Raw genomic sequence first — 22297 nt, 5'->3', positions numbered from 1 at the left:
TTGTATGTGAATGAAAGTAAATTTAAATCTGTTCATCATATAAAGCCACCGTGTCTCTTCAGAAGACTAGGTTTAAACCACTTGATTCAGGTTTTTTTTTTTTTTTTTTTTTTTACAATCACTTTATGAACATTTCGGGTGAATAGACTTTCAATGAAGGGACAGAAATCCCCGTTTTCATTAAAAATACATTCAATTGTGTTTTGAAGATGATGACTGAATTTTCATTTTTGGGTGAACTATCCCTTTAAGAAAAGCAACACCATGTGACACTTTTTTTTTTTGGTCTAAAGTTTTCATGCTCTTATAATTTTCCTCTTTCCACCATTCACAGACTGATTTAGAGATGGTCACTGAAGACCTGGCTCAGAAGGTGAACAGGCCTTACCTCCGCACCCCTCGCCATAAGATCATCAGTGCCACGTTTCTGGTGCAGCAGAAGAGACGGGAGTTCTTGGCGTCTGTGGCTCGAGGTGTCGCTCCAAATGATTCCCCCGAGGCTCCGCGCCGCAGGTAAAGACGTGTGCGCTGCCATCACGTTCCTAAATCGCTCTGTAGATATGTTGTCAACAAAAGAAAAGCTGTAAGGCCTCCTTGCGGTTTTCTGCCCAAAATAAATCTCAATGGTTTAATATTTAAAAAGCAAATTAAGACAGCTATAAATATATATTAGTATTGTATTTTTAAAAATTGAAATACTGTTGTTTGCCATGAATATAGCCATTTTTGCTGCTATTGCGTTAAACCAAAAATAAATAAACAATTTACTATTTACTCTAATATTACTATACTATAGCAGCTATTTATTATTATTATAGTATTAAATAGTATAATTACTACAGTATTTATAATAATAATTAAATACTCTTATATTACTATTTTATATTACAAGACTAAATAATATTTATAATACTATTGTACGATAGTAACTATTTATTGTAATAAATAGTATTATTGCTATAATAATAATGATTTTTAGTATATAGTCATATATCACCTTTTAACCTCTGATAATATTGCATCCCTGGCTGTTTTTTGGGCATTTACTATAGTAGCACCATGGCATTCTTACAAGTAACTTTTTACTTTAACCATAGTAATATCATAATAATATAGTATTGTTTAATGTCCACAAAAACATGAAATTACCTTGATACCATGTCCAAAATATAGTTTACTACACCCACATCACTTTTTCTAGGAGTTATATGTATTATAATAGTGCAAACATTTTCCCCTCTTTTACGGTTTCTTGTATAATATGACTTGCTGTTTTCGTATTTGTTTTTATTGTATTTATATGATATTTGTATTTTTGTAACTGAATTTTTGCCATGAAAATAGCTTTGAATGCGGACATGGCATTAAATAAAATAATCTGAATCTTTTGCAGTTTTGCAGGTGGGACGTGGGACTGGGAGTATCTGGGATTTGCCTCTCCTGAGGTATTGCTGCATCTATGCTTTTGTGTTTACATTTTTCTGTTTTTAACTAACCTCTGTTATTGCAAAGCTCCCTAGACTGTTAATACCCTCTTTCTCTGTCTCTCCTTATATTAATGTAAGAGAGTTGTGTGATGCTGTGAAGTACTAGCAGTCATTGAATCTCATTCTGTGTCCAAAGATGGTGAGGAATCACCCAGTACGGGGATCAAATGCACAGCGTGAGGGCAATTACAATGCAGGAGGCCAGCCACAGGTATTGCTGAAAACAAAAAACAAAACGTACATCAAAATTTGACATTCAGAATTCACTCGTTATATGTTATGCTATTAGCATAAATGTAATCCGGTGGTTGGCAGTTAAGGCTGGTCATCTCCAGATAAGGACTATGCCATTATTACTCAACTCAGAGAGTTAATTCAACCAGAATTCCTGTCCTGTGGTCAACTTCACCGTTCTGGAAATGTGGACACTGTTGTAGTTTGCTTTGTTGTGCCCTCAGTGTGACTGTGAATGAACCACCGGTGTAGTTAATCACATTAACCTTGAACATTTTCTACTACATTTACACTAATGCTTCACAACCAGAAAGTGCCGGTATCTAAATACTTAGTTAGGAGTCAAATTATAAAACGGTTGAAACAAACTTTCCTTTTGTGAAATGTTTTGCTTGGAAAGTGTGTGTGTGTTTGTTTAAAATAAAACCATGGTTGGATATTTTGGGACATAATGCCAAGACATTCATTAATTTTTCAAGTGTGGCTTGAATTAACCTATTGTGCCCTTTTACGAAGTCTAAATTAGTTTTTTTTCGCTCTACTGGGATAGATTTTCATGCGGGAATGTTCAAAACATTATTTTCCCCATATTCTCCATTGTTGCAGCTCCTCTCTTCCCAGTCTGTCAGTAACGCTCTGTTTAGTTCCTGTCTCTATGAAGCCCCTTCCTTCTGAAAAGCACACTGTGCTCTGATTGGTCGACTGGATCAGTGTGTTGTGATTGGTCAAGCGCTTCCAGTGTGTTTGGGAAATGTCCCGTCCCTTACATAACCGCCAGTTTCAACACACTACTAACTAACTCAACCAGGCCCCGCCCCTTTATTCTCCGTGTAAATTATTTAAATGAGGAATATTGTGACGTGTTTATAAAGCATAATAGGACTCCTTTAAATGTCCAAATATGTTTTAGGGTCACTGTATTTTATTTTAATCCATAGTAATACAGATTAGGGACACAGGGCACAGTTTATCACAGTATATATAACAATACATTTGTTAATCTCTTTTATTCAGTACTTGTTATATAGATGTCAATCAGTATTCTCATGAGAGGATGTCCATTTAAGGGTCTATTCATTTCTATCCTTAATAACTGCTCCTTGTCAACAGATCATGTATTTTTGTAATTAATCTGAAGTTGATGTTTCCTGCAGGAATACTCTGAGTTCCAGTACAGACGGAGACACCGACAGCGGCGTCGAGGAGACTTGCTCCGACTCCACAGCCTTCGCAGTAACACCCCCGAACCACATGACCCCGCTGACAACACTTCAGGTACAGCTCCTGACTGACACAGCGCAAGGCCACATAGTGTCAAACAAAGAGTTGCTTTAAATCAGTGTTCCTTTGTTTGAAATCCATGTGTGTCCAATATGTTTCTACAGAAACACACGAGGGAGGCGGTTCACAAAGGCATGGGATCTCCACGGTAAATATACTGATTTTCTAACACGTGAAGCAGTGTCCGTTTTTCTAGGGATGTTCCCGAAGCTTAAATCCGGAGTGCCTAAAGGGACATGGGTAGGCGTAGTGCAGTAGTCGGTTACATTACAGTACATCAGATTTCACTTTTTAGGTGAAGCTGGTAAGAAAAGATGACTGACAGGATGATGTCAGAGGATTTGGCGCACAACAGATCCTGAGTGTCATTGACATATCTTAAGTTGTAAAATGTCCGGTCAGTACAGAATACTTTTGATTGCGCACTCAAAAGAGATTTGAATAACCTGCATATTGATAGCGGCTACCTGATGCCCGCAATATTTTATACAATATAATTACCCAGCCATTTAATATCATATTTTTTCTCATCAACATGTCGCTTTAGGGTCTCCTTAGAAAGCGTCATTTGCTTTCTGATCATAGTAAGTTCTGAACATATGCTTCAGACACATCCCTAGTTTTTACACAGTTATTTGTTTTGGTCACATTTTTGAATTTTAATTATAATAAAATAATCATACTAAATTCATTAATTTTAGTTGTGTTTACTACAAAATGGTTTCCTAAATTTAGTCAACAAAAATACTAAATTAAACTAAATATTTCATACAAATGTCTTATTAAACCAAACACATTTTATATATTATTTTAAACGTGTAACAACATTTAAAAAGATACCGTTAAAACGTTTGGGATTTATAGGTTTTTTTTTGTTAGTTTTTTTGCAAATAAGTCTCATCTGCTCACCAAGGCTACATTTATTTGATTAAAAATACAGTAAAAGTATAAATATTGTAAATTTTCATTACAACTTAAACTGTTTTCTATGTGAATATATATTTTAATATGTAATTTATTCCTGTGATCAAACTGAATTTTCAGCATCATTACTCCAGTCTTCAGTGTCTTCAAGAAACATTTCTTATCATTATCAATGTTAATATTAATATTTTTTCGGAATTCTTTGATGAATAGAGTTCAAAAGAGCACCATTTAAAACAGAAATCTTTTGTAGCATTATAAATATTGTAAAGTTTGATCAATTTACTGCATGCTTGATGAATAAAAACCGTTTACTTACTCATTTGAATGGTAGTGTAGTTCACCCAAAAATGAGTCAATGAGCATCAATTGAGAATTTAAATCCCTTTTATCCCCTCAGGCACTTGATTCTCTGGATGAGGATGACCCCAATATTTTGTTGGCTATTCAGCTGTCCCTACAGGAGTCCGGGCTGGCCTTGGACCCCGAGCCTCAGGATGGTCTCAATAACGACGCCTCTGTAGGGGCCAGCGCTTCCTCTCTGTCCCCTAGACTGGATTCTGCGGATCCTCCCCGGGCTTCCATGAGCAGCTCTGAGCTTCTGGAGCTGGGAGACAGCCTTATGAGACTGGGCAACATTACCAGCCACTATACGCCCTTTAATATGAGCTCCTTCCCTGATGCCTTCACCCCGAGTGACCCGGACTGCCTGGACCCTTCCACCAATGCCAACCTGCTTGGCAACATTATGGCCTGGTTCCACGATATGAATCCACAGAGCATTGCACTGATTCCCTCAGCGTCCTCGGATGCCGGTCCCGAGCCGCTCGCTTTTGGAGAGGAACAACCTGCCAAAGCCCAGGACGTGGAGAACGAAGTGGGGAGTCCTGAAGAAGACTCCCTATCACTGACAAAAGAAAGTTCAGAAATGTTGGCGACGCAACTTTTGGACCTAGAATGTGTGGATGATGCACAACCTCCTAAAGCAGAGCCAGGCTTGGAGGATTCGGGCAGTGTGGATCTCACTAGTGAAGTTAATCCTGAAAGCAGTGCTGATCCGCAGGGAACCGAACTCTCCTCGGAGTGGGAGGAAGAAGTGCAACTAGTGTGAGGAATGAGTCCAATTACGCTTACCAACTGAGTGCTCTTACTGTGCCAAAACATTAAATAAAACAAAACTGCTCGTGCAAAAATGGAGAAGTGTGAACGAGGTGCAGTGGGGTTAGATGGGACTCGTCTCGGTTGTGTGTTGCACCGCGTCTGGTGGAAGAAACAAGAAAACGTGCTCCGATTCAAGCTAAAGAAAGTAGATGAGAGAAGATTTGGTCTCATTCACTAACCGTATTCGTGTGTATGAATGTTTTTGCACAGTTCATCAATAAGTTTGCACTTTTTTCTACATTCAGCAAACAATTTAGAACCAACTAAAACGCCATGCATGTAAAAACCAGACCTCGTGGCCCAAAATACATGCTTTAAGCCGAAAAGTTTTATATTTAATTGAAAATCTGACCCAGGATTTTAACAAAAATTTTGCATAAAAGAATTACGAGCGTTATAGTTTGATCTGAAGTAGTTGCATAAAAGATGTTGTTAGGCCTATATAAAAGCTCTTATGTATGGAAAGCCACTGTATGGAGAGGGTTAGGACGCTAGTTATGCTTATTGCTAACTTAAGGCACATTTATGTAAAATAATCTGGCAGTAAGAGCAAATTTATGTGCATAACTGTTGTGAATCAGGTGGCAATTTTGTGTGAGAACCTTTACTGTGCACATAAGAACATACGGTTATAAATGAATCTTGCAGAGTATTAGTCGCAATGAAATGGAAGTTAGTGCTTGACGCACATCTGAGTGAAATGGATGATTTGAAAAGGAAAAAATGTAGGGCGGGGACTTTTATATCCATTGTTTGTTGATTGGATGGAGGCAGATCTGAACGCAAGCTTGTAAGAAAGGGGTGGGGTTTAAGCGGACTAAATGATTGGAGAATTCCAGCGTTCGTCACCAGAGAGGTGTTTTCACCTGAAAATGTGACATTACGATTGAAAATTATGAGGTCAAAAGAAAAAAATGAATTGTCCACTAAGTTTTAATAGAAATGTTTCATTTCATGCCGACTTTAAGGTGAGCAAGGCCAGAAATCTAGCTGTGCGTGCCATTAGAGAAAGCTCCATCTGTATTTGGAAATTAATTCTTTCTTTTAAAGAGATTAGATAAAGTGAAATGAATACATTTTTGATAGTTGTATCTTTCTGAAAAAATGGGAATGTTTACATGCAGAAGAAAACATGAATTCGTGAATGCATTCGTCCACTGTGAACAGTGTGAAGCCAACATTAAGACCTGCATCAGGTTGCATAAACCTCTAAGACTAGTCTTACAAGTTAGACATCAATTTATTTATAAGACTGTTCATAGCTTTTTTGAGTCCGTTACATAAAAACGTAGATTTGCCTAATTTGATACCGAAAACTAAGACTGACTGCCCCTGACTAACTGCTAGTGGGTCATACTTGAACTTAAGACACTGTCTTAACATAATGGCTATGTTTATGCAACCGGCCCCTGAACGTTTTGCTTTTAATGAGTTCTTTGCCCTATTTTCTTTTATTTTTATTCTACAGCATCCATTTTACTTAGCAATGCCAATCTGATGCTTTAAACACTAATGTTCTTTCAATGCCATATTTAATGCAATTGGTGTGCACATTTGATTTCACATAATATAAATGAGAAGTGTTTGAGCAGTGTGAAATGTTGTTTGCTGCAGAAGACGTTTTTCGCTTCAGAAAGGGAACACTTGATGTAAATGAAAATGTGATAGCATTGATTACCTTATCTTTCGTGACTACTACACACAACACCTCTGATATCCAGCGTTGTGCATTTCATTGGGCTCATGAATATATTCATAAAGACACTGCACAGGTCTACTGAAGCAATAGAGAGATAAAAACAGTGGTTTACCTGATTTCGTTTGTGTGCCACACTCAGAAACACAGGAAGTCATTATCTTTAACAACAAAAACAGTTCTATATTTTCCTGTTGTATGTACAGCATATGTGGCCAAAATTATCCATCTATTAACACCTTTGCCGAAGGCCTTCTCTGACGAAACTTACTGTGCAGTGAACAAAACTTCAACGAATATTCCAGGTTAAATGCAATTTAAGATTTACAGACAGCATCGGTGGCATGGTATTGAGTACCACATTTTTATTTTTTAACAAAAAAAGCAATGCATTTAAAAACGATGCTGTCAATATCTTAAAGTGTTATTTAAACCAGAATATTAATCTAACAGTCATAAATACCAGAGTTTGATTTCTATTACTGATACATAATTATTGGAAGTTTATAGATGCGAGGAAGAGATTGTTATTTTTATTTTTTAAATTCTACTGTGCTCATGTGTGCCTTTTTGTACTTTTTTCTTATTTATGTACATGTTGCCTAATTAAGTTAGTGTTTGCTGTCAATCAAATACAATCAACCTTACATATTAAACACCCCCCCCCCCCCCCATTAGATAGTCTTTATTTCATGCTGACAACAGCCTCATGTTTTGTATTACACTGAATTGGTTGCCATTTTTTGATGGCCTCTCATTAGTTTTAATGACAGAGTGATATAAGGGGAAAGAAAGAATAGACAATGTTGAGTTGGTGATTGTAGTTGGTGCATTTAGTTTGGCTTTTTTTCTTTCAGATACATTTTACATTGGAATTGATGAGCAGTTTATCATCTTACGTTTTAAGTGATGACCAGTTTTTACATCATAATCTGACTGTTGTGTGTAAAAATTAATTATTTATGGTGGTGGTAATTTTGTGATTTTATTTGATTTGAGTTTTTATATATATTTTTTTTAAACGTGACCATTAACCTTGAATTGTCATTTGCACACTCATAGACTATACTTGATACATTCCCAGTTTGTATGATGTGTAGCCAATAAACAGAAAGTATTGGAGAAGGTTTGGTCGGATTAAAAAGTTTAAAATAGTCCTCCTATTTGTTGTGGTTCATGAAAAAAAACGAATGCTACTGTACTTGCGTTCTTAAAATTAAATGGCAATGAACAGCGCCCTCCAGTGAAATCTTTTCACAGACTGTTTTTACACCTTTATTTTGAAAATAAGCGTCGTGCAGTCAGGACTTTTATTTTGCATTGCCATATTTCGTATCCGGGAAGTTTTTCTCTGCATGATAAAACCAAACATACGGGACATATCATTCATTGTTTTCAAAATGAAAGATGTGTATTTGAGGTTTAACTAATGATAATATTTCTTCGAATTCGCCATTTATTGTAGATTTTTGGCTGTGATCGCATTCTTACAGGAAAAACACGACGGTTTAGTTCAGAATTAACTTTGCAAGACCGTTGTAAACGCAACCTTGCCAGGCTGCTGGTTGTGGTCCGCAAACATGCCTCTTGGTTTAAAACCATGTTGTGCTGTCTGCAAGACGAACTCTTCTTCCATGTGGAAAAAAGGAAACCAGGGGGAAATTTTGTGTAACAACTGCACGGGTAAAATTGTAACGAGTGGAGGATCCGGAGCATCTGCTTCATCCACCATCCAGCAGAATAATGGCGGAGGAAAACAGGTTTGAAATCTTGCTTAACGTTAAATTGCTTTCTAAACATCTAATTTGCGTAACCTATCATTTAGACTTCTAGCTACACGGTCCACTAGAACACTTCCATGTATAAGCAAGTCGCTAACGTTAACTTACACGACATCGCTAACGTTACCATGTTTACGTTACTTGTTGAAAAGGCGCGCTCTTTTTTTCTTATGACATTTTATGAAGACATTTTTTGTAAAGATTTTAAAGAAATATGATTAAATAGGTGTACACTTGCACGATACAGACGTAACAGTTATCCAGCTTTATTGTACATGGAGCTGGTCGCCCCTTACGTCACAACTTTCAAACAATTACTACCGTTATCTGTACATACATAATGTTTAAACGAAGCTTAAAAAATAAGAAGTATTGGTCTACTCTTGCACGAGATTACAGACACAAGTTAAATATCTAGCTTTATTGTACATGGAGCGGGTCGCCCCCTTCTGGGCGACGCCATGTTTACGTCAGAACTGTCAAACAATTTATTCCATATAATCTGTACATGGTGTTTCTAAACAAAACCTCTGGTACTATTTTTGTTTCCCTTTTTATTTTACAGTCCAAACAGGAAATCCACAGACGCTCCGCTCGGTTACGGAGCACCAAGTACAAAGCGCCGGCATCTGAGAAAAAAGTCTCAACCAAAGGAAAGGGCAGACGACACATTTTCAAATTGAAAAATGTAAGTGCTTTTCACTCAGGATTGTTTAATGAAATGGTTCAATGGCATTTATTCTTCCTTTCTTTCTTCATGTTCCATAGCCTATCAAAGCACCAGAGTCTGTGTCAACAATCATCACATCAGAGTCCATGTTTTACAAGGTAACCACTCCTCTCTACTGTTCAAAATCTTTGTTCTATCTGTGACTTCCTATCTAACCTGTATATCTTGTGTTCAGGGTGTCTATTATCAAATAGGAGATGTCATTAAAGTAATAGACGAGGATGACGGTAAACCGTATTACGCACAGATTCGTGGTTTCGTCCAGGACCAGTACTGCGAGAAAAGTGCTGCGTTAACTTGGCTGATCCCTACTCAGGCCAGTCCTCGAGATCGATTTGATCCAGGCACATACATTGTTGGTAAGTTCCTGCAGAAATAAATTGTTACATTCCTTGCTGACAAATGCAACTTGAATTATTTGTTAGAGGATATTTGAATTGATTTGGTAAACCTGAATATCATGGGTTTAGTGCATCACCATTCATATAACCTAATTTCAAACAAGATTTTATTATTTAATGGCTGCATAAACACGTTTATTTCTTTGCTTAGGCCCTGAAGAGGACTTGCCAAGAAAAATGGAATACCTGGAGTTTGTCTGTCATGCTCCATCAGAGTATTTCAAATCAAGAAGTTGCCCTTTCCCAACAATACCAATTCGCCCAGATAAAGGCTACGTCTGGACTCATATAGGACCAACACCTGCTGTTGCCATCAAAGAAACTGTAGGGTGAAGTTAACCCTTAAAATCATTGTACATTCAGACTGAACTGAACTTTTTTTCTTTTTGGTTTGCCTTTTCAGTCCTCTTTCAAAAACAGAACTGTTATGCTTGAATTAGGATATGTGTGGTATTGGCCATCGAATATTTTCTACAATTACATTTGTAACCCAAATGTACAGAATATTCCAGAGCTCTTATTTTTTAGTGATCCTCAGAACGCCTGTTTCACAGTTAAACATGTAAGCCGCAGTATTCTACACTACGACATAGAGCTCAAATTGAAAAGAGTTTGAAAAAAATTCAGAGTGTCCATGTGAGACGCCTTTTTTCAGGCATCTATAAATTCATTCAACTCGTTTTACATGTTTTGTACTTATTTATCTCCCAAATGTTATTTTAACCAACATTTACCATCATAACTTAACACAAGACCATGAACAAAAGACACAGGAGGATGATGATCAACAGAACAGGGAACAGGTGAGAACTAATTAGTAACCATGACAACTAATGAATTACTAGGGGTGCATCTCAATCAGCTCCCTCGCTTCCTAGGTCGTGAACCAGTATATGGTGTACACTAATTTGGGCACTGGTAAGGACTCTATCTCAGGCCACATTTACACATAGCCGGGTATTTAGAGAAATGAATATTTCCCGCTCTCCGTTTTCAATAATAACATCGCGCACACAACAGTGTTTTCAAAAAAGTTGTAATTTACATCAACCCGCATAAAGATAAATACGCCGTCGAGCGCCATCATAAGTATGCCAAACTGGGCGCTCACTTGACGTTAAGCATTTTCTGGCGCATGATGTGACGTTTGAGAACCTGAAACCCCGTTTCTCCCAGTTGACACGGCAACACATAACCGACGTTATCAGAAATCTCCACTTAGGCCGGGTGTTTTTATAAATAATCGTTTTCTGTGATAAAAACGAGGTTTTCGTGTAAATGAGAGGCCAAACCGCAGGGAAATATCTGCGTCTTCCCTTCGTGTACATCAGTACACTGTGGCTACGTCCGAAAGCACATACTCTCTAGGTACTTATTTTGGATAAGTAATTACTTATTAACTAAAAAAGTATGTTCTATATTGAACGTGTGTAGTATGAATGTAATCTGGACGTACTAGATTCGCCATGATGTCATTATCATGTGACCTACCAGCATCAGTTCAGTTGTGTCACGTCACAAATCCTCTCCCGTGGCCTCATGGGATAGTAAAGTGTCCATCGTATTGTCACGGCAACAAGAACGAGACAACACGTTGGATAATGATCAAAAGGAATAACATTTATTAAAGTAAGAATAATTAAATGTGAAATAAGACGAAAAGAAACCAAACAACTGAATCAGATTAGCAAATGTAACCGGAAGTAGTAGATCATCGGGTACCTCTTTATGAGTACTGTGAATTCTGACATACTACTTTTGTCACATACTGTTTTCGCCTACTATATAGTAGGGAAGTATGTGATTTCGGATACTGCTATTGGGACACTGCTGACTCTATTTGGGGCGACCTGACAACATTAGAGCTGATATCTTTATTATTTAGAGTACATTATGATAAAAAGTTTGCTTGTTTACATATACATGCAACTTTTCAATGTTATATAATTGATCCCTGGGTTTCTCTGTGCATTGTGGGAGTTTTTAGGGAGCGAATGTTTCAGTGCACTGGCTACTGAACTAGGGAGCAGATTGAGACGCACCCTAGAACTCAGACAAATACACACAATGAAAACTACTAGAAACTAAAGACAGAAACAGAACATGACTGTGACACTTGTTCAGGTGCTGGTGTCTCAAAGATTTGCCTGAAACAAATTCCAACTTGCTAATTAAAACAGATTAATTCAATTTTATCAGAAAGTGAGCATGTATATTTTTGCCTATATTTTATTGAAATGTAATAAATAATCCACTTGAAGGGGATTAAAATAATAATAACCTAAATGCTTGAGTATTCAGATGAGTGATTATTTCTAGAAAGCCGTTTATGATTAACACTTTACTCAAAGCCTTTATATAATGCATTATAGAAGTATTTTCAATGCATTTATTGTGCCTTGTAATGCATCTTTTAATGCAGTGTAAGGTCTCATGAATAATTGTAACCACAGTTATAATACACATGACAAACAATCAATTTCAGAAGTAACAATGAATCTGCGAATATTATAATGCATTTTAACTTGGGTTGCATTTATTTATGAAAATATACAGTGTACATTATGAATACCTTTAATTATGCATTATAAATAAAGGCTTCAGGTATCCACTACCCAGTTTTATGTACTCTTTAAATATCTTAGATATCCATCTGAGTCTTTGGTTATGTAGACAACAGAAATGACAAAGATAAATGTGTATACATAACCAGAATGACAACCAGAAAAATAAGAAAGTGATAAGTTTTTCAGTGACATGAACCAAGACCAATGATGATACAAAGCAAATAAAAAGCACTATTGAACCGTTGAGCATACTCTGTGTGGAGTGTATTTTACGCAGAAAGTAAAAGCATGAATAGGATTTTAATCAAATATATTTTAATTACATTACATTGCATTTAATTTGATGTACATTTCATGTTTATCTCTTTTTTTTAAACACAAATCAACTGTATTTAAACATTTTGGTTAAAAAATTGCAAAGCTCATTGAAAATGACTCAAAAATTAAATATATCCTGAGGATGACAACTAAATTTCTTCTGAATTAAAGAAAATATACTTTTTTCTAAAATTTAAGCATTTGCCTTTACATACATTTGCCCTTTTTTTTCTCAAAAAAATTAAAATAGTCGAATTTCAGGGTGTATTTTGTATTTGTTTTTGTTTTTTTCACAAAAAACGTATCTAATGGTGTTGTTACTAAATAAATGTTATTGCTCCGTAACTCAGAGGAATCACAGGCCCTCCTCTGATCTCTGCAGATTCTGTGAGTGAGGTTTCTACATCGCGTCTGTGTCCATTATGGCTCCCTTTGCACTATTTAGTGCAAATACATCAGGTGTTTTTAATATTTTCATACTGTGCACCGAATTCTCAGTGTACCTACTGTTTTTTAACCTATAATAAACTGATTTGTAGTGGGCCTGAAAGGCCTGACCAGGGACTGGGGTTGCAAATTAGCCTATTGGCTAGAAACCTTTTATCTACAGATCTACATATATTGTTATGGCTTTGACTGTGGTAATTATGTATGTAATAATGTGCGCTGCATTGTCCCTGACAAATAAACTAAAAATAAAAAGTAATTGTCATCATTTTTTTGGAGTAGCTAAAAATTGTGATGCTGCAGAGAAAAAAACAAGTATAAAAACTGATCAGGGCCCGTATTCATAAAGATTCTAAGAATCCTCTCAGAAAACTCTTAATTTAGCTTAAAATCTTTTACGCAGGAGTCTTATGCCTGGCTCACACTACAGGAGTTTTAGGCCGATTTATGCCCGATTCCCCCCCAGAATCGGAGAAAATATCTTGTCGAGGACCTCGATCGGTTGCGATGTTCGGCGCAGATTATCTGGTAATGTGAGGCGTTCACAGATCGAATCTTGCACCTCCCGATCTGCTCTCACACAAATCGGGCTCAGATTTCCAAATCGGTTAGGATTTTAAAACTCCTGTAGTGTGAGCCAGGCATTAGTGAGGAGGCGGGGTTGACCCCGTTGCTATGTACAGGGGCGCGGCTAGAAATGTTGGGTCCTATGAAAGAATATGAGGTTGCGCCCCCTACCCCACCCATTCCATTAATAAAATCGATCTCTGGGGGCCCCAAATGTGTGTGGGCCCTTAGAATCGTCCTGGCTATGTATGACACAATCTTTTGAAGACTGTGATTGGTTGGTTGTCCAAGAAGGAAAAAAAGAGTGTTTTAAGTATAGGGCCTATATTAAGCCTTCACATTTGAAATTACATGCGTAATTTTTCCTATTCGAACACACACACACACACACACACACACACACACACACACACACACACACACACACACACACACACACACACACACACACACACACACACACACACACACACACACACACACACACACACACACACACACACACACACACACACAATATATCTGTATATAAATCCTTTTTTTATTTACCATACTGTTAATTTCCTATAAGGTATTTGATTGGATTAGAATGATAAAAATTTTCCAGTCTATTTAAGTGGTGGTTTGAGTGTTGGTTTTAATGTAACAAACATGGAATAAAAAAACAAGAAAGCTCAACTGGACAGAGGAACAGTGTTTACTGTGAGCCCAGTTTGTGGATGAACACAAGGCCATCCTTAAAGGAAAATCAGGCCGGGTGTCACAGCACAGAAGCAGACGTGGGAGCTTATAGTGGTTAATAATAAATTATTTACGGTTCATTCCCCCTGCTTGTGCGGAAGCCTGCTATATTTATAAATGCATTTTTTGAGCCTGCAAGGTGGGAATGTCCAGCGTAAACTAAATGAACTGAGACAAAATAAGAGGTTCTGAAAGTGCTGTAATTGTTTGTGATCACTGCTTACAGAAGTTTGTGACAGACCCAAATCATCACTGCTGCATTGATGCATTTTCCCAGCTGCCAAATATCTTAATGTACAGAAGTGATTTAATATCTGGCACTACGCCATTCCTGCGCTGTGTCAGAGATGTTATTGTGTCTCTAATAAAATCGGTCACAAACATGTTCCCTGCACGATCTAATCTATATTGTCTTATTAACTCACTGCCATCTATTGTCAGCACCACATTTCTTCTCTGTCTTCATCTTTCTGCCACTTTCTCCTCTGCTAAAGAAACTCTCAAGCCTCTAAAAGTCCTCGTCCGTGCTCCTAACAGTTTTGACCTTAAGACCTCTTTTAAGGGTTAAGATGCTTTCTGAATTACTTTTGTATGTACTAGGATTTTTTCTTTAATTTTAAGAGTAAACGCCCACATTTCTAAGAATTATCTTAGAATTTTGTCACTAGGAGCTACTCTTTGCATTAAGATTCTTTATGAATCTTCTCATTTCGTGACATCTTGCTGTAATTCGACAGGCCACCAGAGGGCGCTACAATGTAATGGCTATTTGATTGTATTCAATGAATTGCAGCTGTTATTTTTGTGGTCAAATGCAGTAAAGTTAACATTCAACATTCTTACACTGAAATCGAGCTGATATTAAATTGGATAGAGGTATATCAATACTAAAATATATATTTCATTTGAAATGTTTATATTGTGTTCAATCTGAAAAACAAAACAGTTGCGATTTTGCGAAGTCAAAGCGAATCTCCCAGTATATGTTCTTCTGTAAGATGAGACACGAGAACCGAAAAGGAAGTTTAGGAATATATTCGAAGACTTGGAAAATAATTCTCATGCAAATTTTACTAGACTGTCGAATGAAGAAATTGGGCTCAAACTGAAGGATGTCCAGAGGGAATATGAGTTGAGTTGAGTTGAGTTTCTTCTTCCACGAGGAAAGAGCGTGTAGCAAATCCTCACTGAAGAGTTTCTCAAACTTCATTTCGAGAATATGGACAGACTTCAATGGAAACATGCATATCCTGCCCAACTCCATTTATGCCACAGATGGCAGAGTTGTTCCTGAAATGGCAACTCGTTAGAGGAATCAACATGGGGAAACTGCAATTGAAACCTGGTAAGACACTTTGGGAAAAACATGCAAGACGCTGCAATATCAAGCTCCTTCGTGTTCATTCTTGTTTTATTTATTTTTTCTAGCGTGTAAACGAAGAGAAAATCCAGAGGGTAAGTGTGCATCTTCATTATTTCTGGAATGTAGCTATTATTCATAAAAATATATTATGTTATTAAATGGACGTTTGTGTTGCAAAAGGAGATGCTTTCGAGGACTGTATATGTGAAGCGGACAGAAACAAGCAGGTAAAGCAGTTCAGATGAATTATCTGTCACTGTACACTATAAGTGCATGTTTATTTTAAACTGTTGATTGGTTGATGAGTACAACAGCCATTGTTAACACTTCATCCCAACTTTTATTAAATCATCATGAAACATTACAACAGTTTATAACTTAGCGCACATGACATAGGCTGCTGATCTGCTTAGCGTTATGTGATGTGAGTCAATGCTTCTTAATAAACAAGAATTGTTGCTGTAAAAATGTTGTACAGAATGTGCTAATGAAATGTTACCCTTCCATTTGGACATTCTGAGTTTTGCACTTTAGGTTTATCTTTATTTGTATGACCTGATATCTATGAAGTACCACATTTTTTGATGTATGATAAAATGGAGGACAAACTGCAAGTGTTCATATTGTTTGAGTGGAATATAGTGATTGCAACGTCAAGTTTACTGAAAATTTGCATAGCTAGCTTGCACTGTTAAAACTGCAGTGAAGAAATGTAAATGTGAGTCATCAACACAAATCAATGTAAATTGTCTTGATAATTTTCTCATTTTAGACTGCCAGTTGAGTTTTTGAAAGCATGCATGCATCGAACGGTCCTCTCCGCACTACACTGCACTTCTCAGCGTTGTATTTAAACGGTGTTGGGTCTCTTCCCTCTTTTTCCTTTGCTCTCATTCTCTCAGCGGAGCCTGGAGTCTTCATCATTGTGTGAAATGCATATGGCCGGCAGCCAGAACAGCAGGGTCTTTGAGCAACACACATCTGTTACTGGTTTTGAAAACAGAGGGAGGCTGTGATGGGAAAATGGGGGGAAGTGTTTGGAGGTGTAGTTAGTGGGAGAAGTGATATGATGAAGGTCGCTGCAGATAAAGTGTAGATGAGTGGTTCAGCTGAAGGCCATGGATTGTTGTGGTGATGCTGTGCAGTGTTGGGGAAAGTTACTTTGGATTAATTGCATACTAATTGCATTACTTAGTTACTTTTTTAGAAAAGTAATGTTATGTTACTTTTGCATTACTTTTTTTCACCTGGTTTGTTTTTTTATAACAAAAAAGTTATATTTTGGGGCAAATGTAAAGACCCTTTTACACCAAAAGTGAAATAATAAGCCTCAGGCTGAAGGAAATGCAAATTCAAGCCTGTACCGTATAGCTCAAAAACACTTTTCAGCTGCTGCTGTTATTCTGCTTAACGGAAGAATAGGACGCAGGAGAAGAAAGTTACTTTAACGCTTACTTTACCAATAAAAACCAAAAAATCTATAGTCAATTTTGCTTATGGTTTAACTGAATCATCGAAAAGCAAGTACATCAGAAGCAAGTACATTGGTCAATAAAGTGAGATTAAATGCATAACAATGTATGTATGTTTTATTTAACATATTTAGTTATCGGTTGTTTGCATAGTATTCTGATTCTGCATTTCACTGATTTTATTAATTGAGGAATATTGAATCTTTTTTTTGTGCAAGGGAGATGCACGCTCACATTTAGTCTAGAACTACAATAACATTCATGTTCACACATGCACAATGCCTCTGCACTTCAATTTGCCTCAACATGGGGACGAGAGAGCTGTCAGTCAATAAATGGGAAAACGAAAGTTTTCGGATATTTTGTTGTAAATTTTAAAAGTAATGCGTTACTTTACTAGTTACTTGAAAAAGTAATCTGATTACGTAACTCGTTACACACAAACTTTCATGACCCCCAGAATATTTTTTTGTATGAATATGTAAACGGTCCATACAGCAAAAGAAAGAACAGAGCCTCTGCTTCTAAACAACAACAAAACCGATGTTATTCTAGCCTCATTCATTCTTTTTTAACACTTGAATGTGGGTTTCATTAAAAAAAAAGTGCTTCAGTAAACTTAATCCAGATCAGATTCAGAATGATGATCAAATCATACGTAGATGTAGTAGATAGAGTCCATCAACACTCCCGAAGTCTCACAGTCCTATAGCTTTTCCTGGCTTCGACATTTCATTGGGGTGACCTTAGGCAGTTTTGATTTATATGCTGTTAAATGTTTGATGGTCACGTTTGCTTACTTGTGCGTAAGCAATTTCTATTATTGTTATAAATGACGGAAAATCTTGCCAATAGTGGGAAAAGAGTTAAAGTTCGATATAGAAGCTTTTCTCCTGAGAGTGTAGTTGAGCTGTGATCATTCTCCAAAGCATGATCTCACTGATGATCAAATATCATGCGGTTTCTCCCTCTCTCTCCATGTAATAAGGGATCCATCCAGGTGTTTGGTGACAGAGACAAAGCCAGGTTCAGTTCATGAGAAGCAGAGACAGCTGTGTGTGTGATCTCATGAAAGTACGTATCTATACAACGAATGTTATTTCTCGTGCCATTTATACGGCAAAAATAGTTTTCGTGTGCATATGATACGCACTTTATGGCGTATTTTTTTTAAAATTATATTTGTAGACTTCTAGAATGCTTACTGTTTAATTGAAAATTATATGGTATTACCACAAATTTTATTCGTAAAAACTATACATTTTACAGTATATTACAGTAAATTTACATATAATGCAATGTTAAAACGTTTACAGTTTTTCATATACTAACAATAGAACTACATTACAAACATTTTTACTGTGTACATCTAATTTCCTCTTTTTACTTTTTTTATTAAACGGATTTATTTCCAATTCAAATTGTAAAAAATTTTTTATGGTGATTGGTAATATTATAATATATGGAATATGTGCTTTGCTTTCCCATCTTCAAATGTCACAAACAAACTTGCTTAGCATTCAATTGAAAATGTAACTTTAAATGCAAATCTTGGAATATGGCACAAGCAGTTGATGGTCAGATTTATTCAGTTATGTTTTTGCTCGTATAAGAGGGTTATATGAGTTGTGTTAGGAAGGATGAAAGATGACGTTGAGCTGTTTTGTCATGAGCAGTTCACTCCTTCAGAAAGCGGCAGTGCAATGTGTCTGGAAACAATTGTGCTTGAGACCACAGGAGTGCAAAGAATGAAGAGATTTCTTTCTTGTTCCTGGTGAATTCATTATGGGGGCTGCATGGTTTTCCAGCTCAAAAACAGGTTTTCTAAACAAATTTCATACAAACCTGGCTCATATATCATGTTTGTCAATCTATCCTTTTACAGATGTTTACCCTCCACAGACTCGAGAGCTTTAGTTTCTATGCTTTCTAATGGGGTTATCCTTCACTCCACACACTAGCTGCACTGCAGTCCATTGTTTTCTTTGGATGTCCAATGTTTTAATGATTTGTTTTGCCTGTTTAACTCTAGGATCTGTGTGGTAGAGATCCAAAAGCAGAGCGTTACTGTGCGCTGCGAGGTAAGTCGACCTTTGAAAGGAAATTCCTTCTCAAAAGGTGCCTTTGTTTGAAGCAAAGTAATACAGACTATCTGTCATCTTGTCAATATGGATCTTTTTCTAAAAAAAATAGTGTTTTTTTTCTCAGTCTAAATCTTATCTGTTATTTGTAGTAACACTGCCACCAGAGAGAATAATGGACAATCCCAAATATTTGTTTTCTTCGCCTGAAAATGGAAGGCAGCATCCACTCAAAGATGCACTGAGGAGAAACGGAAACAGTGATGTAAGTGTCTGCCAATCAAACCTGATATTAAAGGGATAGATCACCCAAAAATGAAAATTCTGTCAGTATTTACTCTCCCTCATGTTGTTCAACCCCGTAAGACCTTCGTTCATCTTCAGAACACGAATTAAGATATTTGTGATTAAATCTGAGAGCTGGATCACTCCTCCATAGGCTTCTAAGGGATTGAAACTTGCCGGCCAGAAAAGTTATTAAAGACATCGTTAAAATAGTCCAAGTGACTACAGTGGTTCAATCTTGAGTTTATCAAGCGACGAGATAAACTGTACACAATGGTAGCTTATTTAACCTGTTAACCTTTGCCAGTGCGCCGACGCTCTGAAGTGTTTTTTTGTAGCCTATAAATTAATGTATATGTCCAAAAAATGGATAATGTCATACTTTTTAGTAGTGCTATCGTGGCGTAATAATAATCTGTTTGGTTGTAAAATGTATTTCCTGAACGAAATGAAATCGAATGTATCGTCCTGTGGATTCATTCATTCACAGACAGTTTACGAAGATGTTCAACTAATAAAGATCTTCATCGCTGGCAAAAATATGATGCATTTGCAGATTTGCTTCCACTAGACTAAACTAGATCCACGGCCACTTCATCCAACGCTCTTGATGTTCTTAAATCTTCCTGTTACGAATAGGAGTCGAGTGTGATTGAACGAGCTTCAGACGATTCAGTGCGTGAGGAAACTGAACAGATCATTCAGACTGATTCGCGAACCGATTTAGACAGATCTGCCAACTTGTTTGATGGAGTCTTTGAACAGAATCGACTCAAAAGAGTGATTGTGACATGTAGGCTAATTGCATTAAAATAAAGTAACGGGAGGAACGTCGCCCAACGTAACGTGTAAAAGTATACACCTTGTGTCCCTGACAGGAAAATACCCTGCTGCGCGATCTGTGACAGTAGGCGCGGCGTCAATTATGTCAAATATACTAGGCTAAACATTGGAATTGCGCGAAAATATAACGATATTCGAAAAAGCTATTTTATGATGCAACCCAACTTTGAGAATAGATTAACGGCGATATTTTTTTTAACGCCCGATAAGAGTCTCACGTTAACGCAGCACGTTAACACCGATAACGGCCCACCACTAGTATTTATACACTGTTGTAGTATTTATAAATACTATTTATATTTTACAAAAATATTTTAAAAAATCATTTGTTTTAATCTTTTAAGTTTTCATTATTTACCAAATAATTTCAATTTTTAATAAATTATTATTATTATTATATAAATTATTTACCCCATGGAACAACATAACAAAATGGAATCAAATTGTAGTTACCAACCAGTATTATTTTAGTATTTATTTACTATTATAGTATTTATAAATATGTTTTATGTTTTCATTTTAAGTTTTATCAGTTGTGTTATGTGCTTTTATCAATTATTTATTTTATTATTATTTATTTATTATGTATTTTATCAATTATTTATTTCTGTAATGTATCCTTATATTTCTGTAATGAAATATTTTTATTTCAGTTATTTGCAAAGGCAACATAGCTAAAAGTAAAAAAAAAAAAAAATTCCCCATTTACTAGTCACATTTACGCAGAGTAAACAGTCTTTTGTGTCTGTTTGAACACATTTGACCATATGAGTGTTTACACTACCTCTGGAAGTGGTCGATGGAAATCGCTGATACAATGATTTGATTTGCATTCTATGATTTCCTTCTGTCAGGAGACTGAACTCGGATCAGTTGGGTGTTCTGGAGAAGAAGCACTACTCCGTAGATGAAAACACAGAACGGAGGAACCACTATCTGGATCTGGCTGGAATTGAGAACTACACTTCCCGATTTGAAGGTGATGCCTTGACATTTATCTATTGCTTTTCTTTTATATTTGTCAAAAGCAATGGGGAGATTGCTCAGTTTTATGAAGGCCAGGTTTTCTCCTAAATTGCTCATAGAAGACTAGATGTTTCTTAAATATAATTTATTCTACTCAGAAACATGTGCTGAGGAGCCGCCTCAGGACAGCCGTGCGCGTGGCCATCATCGTCGCTCTTATCCCGAGACCTGCGGTCCTGTGGAGTCCTCCGGGAAACCCATTCCTTTCCTCAGGTCAGTCCGCAGCCGCAGCAAATCTGTCGGTTATAGTGGAGCCACAACAAACCCCAGCAAACTCCATGGGCATCACCCGACGACTTGGTGCCACCCGTCCCATCAGCAACCTCTGCTGCACATCTCTAGCAAACGCATGCGTGCAAAAGCCCGTGACACCGCATCACCTTCCAGAAGCAACCATGACCGAGATGTACAAAGACATGAGCACCATCATCACCATCATCACCAGCCCTGCGTAAGAGGAAAATCCTCCTGAATGAAACTCTCGTAAGCAGTGTTATTTTTTCTGGTTGTTCATCGGCCAAACAGACAGAGATTGAACATTTGCAATAAAAGGGACTGAACCACTTTTTTCCCCTCGATGATGTGGCCCTGTTTACACCTGGTATTTAGATGCGTTTGGTCGATTGGATCACAAGTGGACGACACTAAATACAAATGTAAACGGGTCTAAAACGTTTTGAGCTTGTCCACTTTTGATCACTTCCAGATGTAGTCGAAAACACATTCGACCGGATTGCTTTCGTAGTGGAAACGCTCATGTGATCAAATGTGTTCAAACCAAGCGTGCCGCACAAGCCCTGAAAAGTGAAGCAAAATTGTCTCGATCGCCCCCCGGTGACCGGTCCTAGTATAGCTCATAAACCCCGCCTCCCCATGTTATTCAATGGGATGT

At 37.0% G+C, this 22297-nt stretch overlaps 3 protein-coding genes across 4 annotated transcripts in view; all 3 read left to right on the top strand.

The window, feature by feature from the left end:
- Positions 1-7938, top strand: part of ankib1a (ankyrin repeat and IBR domain containing 1a) — a 42874-nt gene extending 34936 nt beyond the window's left edge. The window contains exons 16-21 of one of the 2 annotated variants that reach the window (XM_077195803.1): positions 335-513; positions 1394-1445; positions 1624-1698; positions 2876-2996; positions 3107-3150; positions 4327-7938. In XM_077195803.1, the coding sequence (XP_077051918.1) occupies positions 335-513; positions 1394-1445; positions 1624-1698; positions 2876-2996; positions 3107-3150; positions 4327-5037 (1182 nt within the window). In that variant the 3' untranslated portion in view covers positions 5038-7938. The remainder of the gene's footprint in view (positions 1-334; positions 514-1393; positions 1446-1623; positions 1699-2875; positions 2997-3106; positions 3151-4326) is intronic. The other variant, XM_077195804.1, reaches the window with a different exon arrangement.
- A 148-nt stretch (positions 7939-8086) lies between these two features.
- On the top strand, positions 8087-13282 carry gatad1 (GATA zinc finger domain containing 1). Its single transcript, XM_077195849.1, has 5 exons — positions 8087-8543; positions 9130-9252; positions 9333-9392; positions 9470-9653; positions 9847-13282. The coding sequence occupies exons 1-5, from the start codon at positions 8364-8366 to the stop codon at positions 10026-10028; spliced, it is 729 nt and encodes a 242-aa protein (XP_077051964.1). The 5' UTR covers positions 8087-8363; the 3' UTR covers positions 10029-13282.
- Positions 13283-15421: 2139 nt separating this feature from the next.
- LOC143702667 (uncharacterized) lies at positions 15422-21969 on the top strand. The gene is made up of 8 exons (XM_077196707.1): positions 15422-15680; positions 15764-15790; positions 15879-15925; positions 19203-19251; positions 19404-19516; positions 21106-21122; positions 21234-21358; positions 21504-21969. Exons 1-8 carry the CDS (start codon positions 15569-15571, stop codon positions 21875-21877), a joined length of 864 nt encoding a protein of 287 aa, XP_077052822.1. The 5' UTR covers positions 15422-15568; the 3' UTR covers positions 21878-21969.
- Positions 21970-22297: the final 328 nt, after the last annotated feature.

Source organism: Siphateles boraxobius, unplaced genomic scaffold, assembly GCF_051911475.1.
Source record: "Siphateles boraxobius isolate OS27281-9 unplaced genomic scaffold, OSU_SipBor_1 35, whole genome shotgun sequence".
Classification (NCBI taxonomy): domain Eukaryota; kingdom Metazoa; phylum Chordata; class Actinopteri; order Cypriniformes; family Leuciscidae; genus Siphateles; species Siphateles boraxobius.
Note: the sequence above shows the minus strand (reverse complement) of the source record. Positions and strands in the feature narration are given on the sequence as shown.